This window comes from Branchiostoma floridae, chromosome 3, assembly GCF_000003815.2.
Source record: "Branchiostoma floridae strain S238N-H82 chromosome 3, Bfl_VNyyK, whole genome shotgun sequence".
In the NCBI taxonomy this organism is placed as follows: domain Eukaryota; kingdom Metazoa; phylum Chordata; class Leptocardii; order Amphioxiformes; family Branchiostomatidae; genus Branchiostoma; species Branchiostoma floridae.
The window spans coordinates 6,986,285-6,994,344 of record NC_049981.1 but is presented as its reverse complement, the minus strand read 5'-3'; the positions used below and the strand labels follow the sequence as shown (position 1 = coordinate 6,994,344).

Here is an 8,060-nt window from a genome sequence, read left to right as displayed (position 1 = left end):
TCCGATCGAATCGCGCCTAATGCGTGAGGGGGGTATAAATAATATTTTCCTGTCGCAAACTTGAAGATGATTTTATTTCTTTCAATTGTTTATCTCACAGTAAAGTCCTGCCCCATACACCTACCAGCATGTTGTGGTTGGTTCTTCTCTCCCTGGTGGTGAGTTCACAGGCCTATCCCATGGGTGCGCCGAAGCTGGCCTGCTGGGATGGGATCCTCATGAGGTGTGTCCTCATGTATTTTAGTTTTACTTTCAAGCTGATAGACTGTTTTGTATCACTAGAGTTTGACCAAAGTCTTCAAATGAAAGATAACCCCAACCTAACGACCCTAAATTTTGTCAGGACTGAAACCCTGAGTTCCCCTGAGCTCCTTCCTCGTGTTGAAGTAAGGTGATATTGACTATACTAGTATAGTGAGCTCAAAAGTCTGATACCAGCCCACCTTCTAATATTTCTTCTCAGTTACCATCAGCGGCGATCGCCCTTTCAAAGGGTTTATGATCAAGCCTTCCTTTGGCACTTTCGAGGTACGTTCTTTCCCTTTATTACTAATATGATTACCTCGCCATAGTTACCTTAGATAGAAGGTTATATTTTCGGTAGCGTGTGTGTACACAGGTGTGTGTCCGCGTGTGTGTGTGTGTGTGTGTGTGTGTGTCCGTGTGTGTGTGTGTGTGTGTGTGTGTGTGTTTGTGGACTTGGCCACTATAACTCCAGAATGCCTGGATGGATTGTTTTGATACTTGGTTAAGTCTTGTTGAAACCTTACTCACAACTGATGGAGAAGTGTGGAATGTTCGACTATGGGACAAGACGAATGTCGGACACTTCGGCACATGGACACTTCGGCCCCCTGGCAATAAGGACATTTCGGCCCCACGCCGAGGACACTTCGGCCCCAAGCCGAGGACACTTCGGCCCCGGGTCCGGTCCACGATAGTTATCTAACACGTAGCCCTAGCTGAATACATAACGTATAATTTTAGGACGTATGATTTTACTTGTACAGTATATTACATAGTGTTCTCCTGTCTACTCGAGAAAATCGCTGGTAAGTGTGTTTGCTATGTCTCAATACTTATTTCTTTGTTTCAAGACTTAATGCTCAATATGTTTAATCGTTGCGTTTCACATAGCTTTTCGATTAATTTGTACATTGCATAGCATGCCCACGCACATAAGAACTAGCGGGGCCGAAGTGTCCTCTGAACCTGGGCCGAAGTGTCCTCGCCCTGAGGCCGAAGTGTCCTGGACTTGGGGCCGAAATGTCCGGGCCGAAGTGTCCATGTGCCGAACTGTCCTGATACCGACAAGACGAGGGGTATAGTATTGTAAAGGTGTATATGTCATTAGAAAAATGGATAACTGCGAACCTTTCTGTTTTTAATGTAATTATTCTAGTTCTACAAATTTGGCGTTGTTTTGGATGAGGCCTGCTATCCTGCTTTTGCAGCCGTATAAAACGTCAAGTGGCAACAGAAGAGTCCATATCTTCATCGTCAGAGTGATTCCATGGTGGAATAACCTACCCGAGACAGTGGTGGTACCTCCCAGTGGTAACTGTTTCAAGGAGAGACTGGACAATCTGAGACAACATAAGATCTACTTTGATCACCGAGCTTTGTACAACCCTTACAAACTGGAAATAACTGTGAAGTGAGTTGGAATTCGAAGTGACCAAAATGGGAACAGTCACTTCTACCTGGCCTGCCACACTCTACTATACTCCACTCTACTCTACCTTACTCAACTGTACTCTACTCTATCGTTGTCACTTTGATAACGTTACATCTTCTTGAGGCGGGCTTTGTGACCTCATCATCTAAACCACGTTCCAATCCAGGTGGTATATATGATATGACTTATTCCAGCCAGAAATGGATAGGAAATCTACTCCATCGCAATAACTAGCCTAAGCCTATCTTTTCCATGGCAACATTTGTGTACCTCGCCTCGTTGACACAGATTCACCGCCCATACGTTATGTGAGCCGTGTTGATAACCCTCTAGCGTCGGGTTATTGTAGAAATCTCAGTGTTGAGATTTTCTGAGTTATTAACTTGATTGAATGGGGGTCTTTTCTAGGCAGGATCTACGCCTTTCATACAGGCCCCGTTTACAAGTTTCTTAGATCTGACCATTCTCTGAGTTTGCACTACTTTTTGGTTGTAGCTGAATTCGTCTACGGATTGAAATTTGTCAAATTCTTTTGAGCAAGTGCAAACTAAGGAGGCTGAATAAATTTGAGCATTTACAAGTATATTTTGATCAAGTAATCTTTTTCAGCGACATTTGGACATAGTAGATTCTATCCTATGACCAATCCAAAATTTACTGCCGTTTCTATATTGAATTTTCATTTATGACTAACGTTACACATTGAGTACGTTACGTGTTGCACACGTTATATTTGTCAGAAGGTAATGCAATGGAATCTGAATGATGGTGTCAGTGAAATAAAGTAGCTTTTTTTTTTAGCTATAACGACTTTAGCACGTTTTAAACCCACGGCACTATATCATTTTCAATACACCGATTGAAAAGACACGCAGGAAATATTTGATTGATGTTTTATTCACGAGAATCCAATCCTGAGCCTAATCACAATCAGAAGAGGTTGCAGTGGCGTGTGGTGCAGTTGATGCGATGTCGCGATGACGACTGTCTGCTCATCAATGACAAGGATGACGTTTCTACCAGCAGTCCTTGACGTAGCTGGTGGTGTCGCCTCCGCATTTGTTGACCCAGCCATACCTGTTAGAGAGAGGTACAGATTGTTAATTACCTCCATGAAATGTCATGGAGGTTGCGTTTTACCCTGCGTTTGTCTACATGTGTGTCTGTGTGTCAACAAGGTAACTCAAGAACGACTTGGTGGATTGGTTTCATACTTGGTGTGTTGGTAGGGTTTGATAAAAGCTGGAAATGATTAGATTTTGGGCTCTCTAGCGGCTTTTCTTGGTACTGCATCGCAACTTCCGGTTCTGCTATCTTGTGTTCTGAATAAGCTATGGTCACGATTTTTTTAGGTGTTAGATAGCTCGTATGCCCAGGAAGAAGTGACATAAGTTTGGGCCCCCTAGCGGCTAGTTTGGGGATAGCATGGGGAATTTTCGTAAAAAAATTCATGATTTTTGGTATGTAGTAGGTACCTTAGACAATATTGTACAAAAAATACTAATTATGCATGCAAAATAGGAGTACATTTGCATAGTTAATAAGAATATTCCATCATGTCGTTCGTCCGTCAAGCAGTTTTTTCAAAGTGTGATTGTCCCGGACATGGTATGGTTTGTTTGCTATGTTGTTATTGATTCCAAGGCATAACATCATGTATTTCCGGTTTTTTTTTATTACGAGGCTGCTTCAAAAAGTAATGTCACTAGTTTTATAACAGGCTCATTTTTTCATCGAATGAGTTGAAATTTGGCACAAATGTAAAGCCATATCTCCTTTTGAGATTGAGAATGCTCACTTTGTTGTTCACATTTTTATGTGTGACCGACTTGAGTTCTAGCTGACCACACCCTTGTTGTCCCGTCGAAAGAAATTCGAGGTTCAATTAATATGCAATTGATAATGTCCTTGACTCACTTGTAGCTATTGTATGAAGCTGAAATTGAACATGTATCAAGTTCTATTTCTTCTTAAAGCACATGCTAATGTTCATCTTTGAAATCCAATCATGTTTTCTTTTTTCGTTCCTTGGGTGAAGTGAGGTATGACCCCGGTCATCAGTGTCGTTAATCAGGGGTGGGCTGATTAAAGTTTCTGTAGTGGACTTTTAATAAACAGAAAGAAATCAAACTTTACACACTTCTTGGTCTTGAAACAACCAATAAGTGTGCCAAGTTTCTTATCTTTTGGTTGATGGAAAATTAGTCTACAAAACCTTTGATAAATAAACCACGTATTTGGCTATTAATCAAACTGCCTGTAATATAGTAACTCGCTCCTTTCTAGCAGCTATAAAAGATGAACCATTGGGAGTTCAGAAATGAAAATTGGCATGTGACCTATAGAGACATTTGTTACTATACAGGTGAAATTTCGGCTTCCTACAATAGTTATAAGAGGGTCAGATCTAGAGAAACTGATCTTCTGACAAACTTCCAGGGGTATTGCTATCTTGAAATCAACTCAGTTGCTCATAAAAATTTTAACAACAAATTGAGATATTGTAATCTCAAGAGGATATATGCCTTTACCTTTGTGCCAAATTTCATCTCGTTTGAGGAAAAAATTAGCCTGTTATAAAACTAGTGACATTACTTTTTGAAGCACCCTCGTATATAGCGTACCACGCCAGGTTTGTACTGCTGAACAGTACAGATATAACTTGACCGACTCCTACCGGGAAAGACCAAGGACCCCTGCTCTTTTCAATAAGTGTGGTGAGCTCTTTAACGTGCTCGAGGTGTGGCTGTTCTTCAACAAGTGAACGTGCTATCATAGGACGTCCCTATCCAAAGCTAGGAACTCATTTTGACCTGTGTTTATTGTGGAAATTTGCGTAATTTACCATCAATATTTCAGAATTCCATTGTCACACTTAGACCCACAGCTCTACATGTACATACTGTGCGCTAACTCATTTGCTTTGTCTGCTTCATCGTTGATGACAATCTCTTACATAGGTATTTTACCATCAACGTCTAATGAAAATTTACATGCAAGATGGTGTACGTAGGCCAATTGTGAGTTCCTGATAAAACATGAATAAATGAAAATGTATAAATGCACGTGCACGTGGCAATGGACAGCGATAAACATTATTGTAAAAATAGAAGACTATTCGAATACTAATGATGGCTATATCTAAGATGTGTGGATTCTGCGCATTCCGTTGCTAAGTTAAATGCACAATCGCATACATGTACTGTACGTTAACTCACCAGGCAAAGAAACCGTGACGCTTGTAGATCAGTTTAACACACTTGACGTTATCAGCGATGTCATCGTCAAGGAGGTCTGAGTTGGAGAGAAGGCAGGAATTTGTTAACTGCAAACATATGCAACTAATGGTGCGAACATGATAATACTATTTAAATTGCCGATAAAGGCTTTGAAATGAGACATGATGTAACCATCGATATGCTCAACAACGTCCAGGGATTCAAAATATGTTTTTATAGCCAGGTTGCCACGTGAGCAACCCTAACCAAACGTCAGGCTGATCATGCACGTACGTTTCAGGTTGCAAACAAACTTCAATGCCCTCATCTCGAACTATACAAGTGGGTTACAATACATTAAGGGTCCCACGTACGTTTGAATACTGTTCATGTCGAGAAAAGAAAATTCACCAACGATGGAAAACTTCCAGAGGATAAACCTTCAATTGGACCCTAGGTGTGTAAAATTTGGGGGCATTTCAGGATACCTGGAATACCAGAAAACGGTATAAAGTGAACAGTGAAATAGTTTTCACGACTCTCTTTAACTACGTATCTTTTGTGACTATGTTTTGCATGATCATCATCGCAATGTCGTATTTCACATAGTTTACGTATACGTACCGTAGCAGGAGACGCCACAGTCGTTGTGATTGTTCGGTTTACGGTTGTTGCACCAGTAGTAACCGTTGATCTGGAACAGCCCGTAATCGTAGGATCCATTCCCATTGGGGCCGCCTCTTGCATCAGTCCGGAAGGAACTCTCGTGCTGCACCAGACAGATCCCTGTGGAAATATTACGTGCCATCATGCATGTGGGTGGTGCGTGTTCTTTATGCATTTGAGTTTACTCCAAGCAAGTATCCAAGTATTCAGGTAGATACACTTTAGCAGATAAATCAAGGGGGAGTAACTTATGATCAGTAGCTGAAACGAATAAGCTAAATTAGTTCAGAAATGCCCATGATGAATACTTCGCAGAGACCGCGGACAGGCTCCACAGAGACTTTATACCTGCATGTATGCAGGTATGGCTTTCAGGGGCGTGGGAACTTTTGGAAGCTGGGGATTTAGGGCGCTGTATCTCGAGAACGGATGGTGCGAGCACAACGATTTTTGGTACGTGGGTTGGGGGTGGTAGCCTGACACTCAGGTTTGATTTTGGGCCTCCTGGCACTTGAACTTGACATTGCAGGTGGCATTTTTTTGTGTTTTTTGGGCACTTTTGGCGCTGTGTGTCCGGAACGATACGCGCCATTGGGACGATTTTTGGTGCATGGGTGGGGAGCTGTTGCCTGTTACCTAGGATTGATTTTGGGCCTTGTCGCGTTTGAACTTGACGCGACAGGTCGAATTTTGTGTCCGGGAGGGGGTTTTCCGGAGTTATATCTTCTGAACGGTTGGTGCGGGCGCGATGATATTTGGCACATGTGTTGGCGGTGGCTGAATAATTCTCATTTTTGATTTTGGCGCCCTTGGTGCTTGAACTTGACATTTCAGGTTACCTTTTGTGCGGGCACTGCGCGTGCGCTGTATCTCCGGAACGTAAGGTGCCATCGTGTTGCTATTTGTTACGTGGGTTGTTGCTGGTGTCCTGGTGGGCAGGTTTGATTTTGGGCCTCCTAGTGCTTGAACTTGATACTGTAGGTTTACCCTGTTTTTGTGTGGTTGGGGCATCCCCCCAATATCTGTTTGGTTGTGTAAAAACAGTTGACGGTTGGGTTGATTGATAGGTCTTTAAGCTTACGTGTAGAATCGTCATCTGTTTTTGCACTGGCTTCTGCCACCTTCAATGTATCAGGTTACTTTGTATCAACAGTGTTTCCAGCCAGATGATGTACTAGTTCAGTTCAGTTTGTACTAGTATCTGTTGCTGTTAGGTACAATTTGAGTTTGCTTCTTAGTCTTTGTGGTGTTTTGAGAGCTTTGTAGTACTGAGTTTAAAGTTCTGGTACAAGTTCCTTTACCCTGTTTGGCAATCAGAAGAAGATACAACTTTCTAAAGTGGAGGAGAACTGTATAGAGCTCGAGTGTAAGAGAAAGGTATGTATATTATCTTCCTGTGTTTCTTGTTGTTTCTTTGGGGATGCCATTTCCGTATTGTATGCAGGTAATTTGTAGTTTGGGGCTAGTCATGGTCGCTTGATTTTTGGGCCTGCTTAATCTATAGTACATACAGGGTTAAGTGGTAGAAGCTTTGTTCTATTTTGAATTTGGTATCGTTTGTTGCATTTTGTCACTTAGGTTTAGGTTTTAGTTGGATGGATTGAATAAAAATATCATACCACCCTGGGGACTAACTGTTGCTGCTGGATGGGGGCTACCACTATTCATGTTGTCTATGGAACTACTGTAAAAACTTACTTGGTCAAATTATGCAAATAACCTTCCAGTGTCAAGTGTTATAGCACTCCTGGAATAAATCTTTAATGAATATCATTGCCACACTAAGGAGATTTAGCAGCTGCATTAGGTCAGTACATTGAAATAGGAAGATATCAGTACTGAATATATCATATGTGACAGAATAACTACAAGGGCCATCTGAGACAAAAAAAGGTAGGAAAAGTCGTCTCAACAAATTCAAGGTACTGTGGTTGGTTACATGCTTAAGAAATCCAAAATAAGTAATGTTCATCCATGCCCAAACTTACACATTCCGAAAATGGAATTTCAGACTTTTGCATGGTGCACAACCAACACGGTAAAAATCTCACTTTTTAAACCATGCAAACACGGACAAAAAGAGAAAAAAATACACAATAGGTCTACAGACACCCAATACATTTCATGCAGGCCTGAGGTCTACGAACTCTTGTTCTATTTGCTTTTAGACAGACGGGGACAATGTGGCACTGCACTCAAGTTTGAAACTTATATTAACAGTGCCACATATACGGTACAGAGGTAGTCTTTTACCTCCCCGACAGAAGTCAGGTACTAGTACCCATTTTTACACCTGGGTGAAGTGAGGAAGGTCGTGTAAAGTTACTCTCCAAGCAGAGGTTAGGCTCCGGCTGTTTTTTTAACGTTTTTTTAGTCGTTTTTATCGGGCTTTCTATTTTGTCATTTTGTCATTTTTTTGTCATTTTGTGCCTAGGCCGGACACAGCAAAAAAAAAAAAATGACAAAATAGAAAGACCGGCATGGATCGACCGTTATGA

General features: G+C 41.6%; 1 protein-coding gene across 1 annotated transcript; it reads right to left on the bottom strand.

Moving 5' to 3' along the window:
• Positions 1-2,680: 2,680 nt before the first annotated feature.
• LOC118411208 (lysozyme c-1-like) lies at positions 2,681-5,704 on the bottom strand. The gene is made up of 3 exons (XM_035813294.1): positions 5,521-5,704; positions 4,897-4,972; positions 2,681-2,755 (listed from the first exon to the last, which is right to left on the bottom strand). Exons 1-3 carry the CDS (start codon positions 5,702-5,704, stop codon positions 2,695-2,697), a joined length of 321 nt encoding a protein of 106 aa, XP_035669187.1. The 3' UTR covers positions 2,681-2,694.
• Between the last annotated feature and the right edge of the window lie 2,356 nt (positions 5,705-8,060).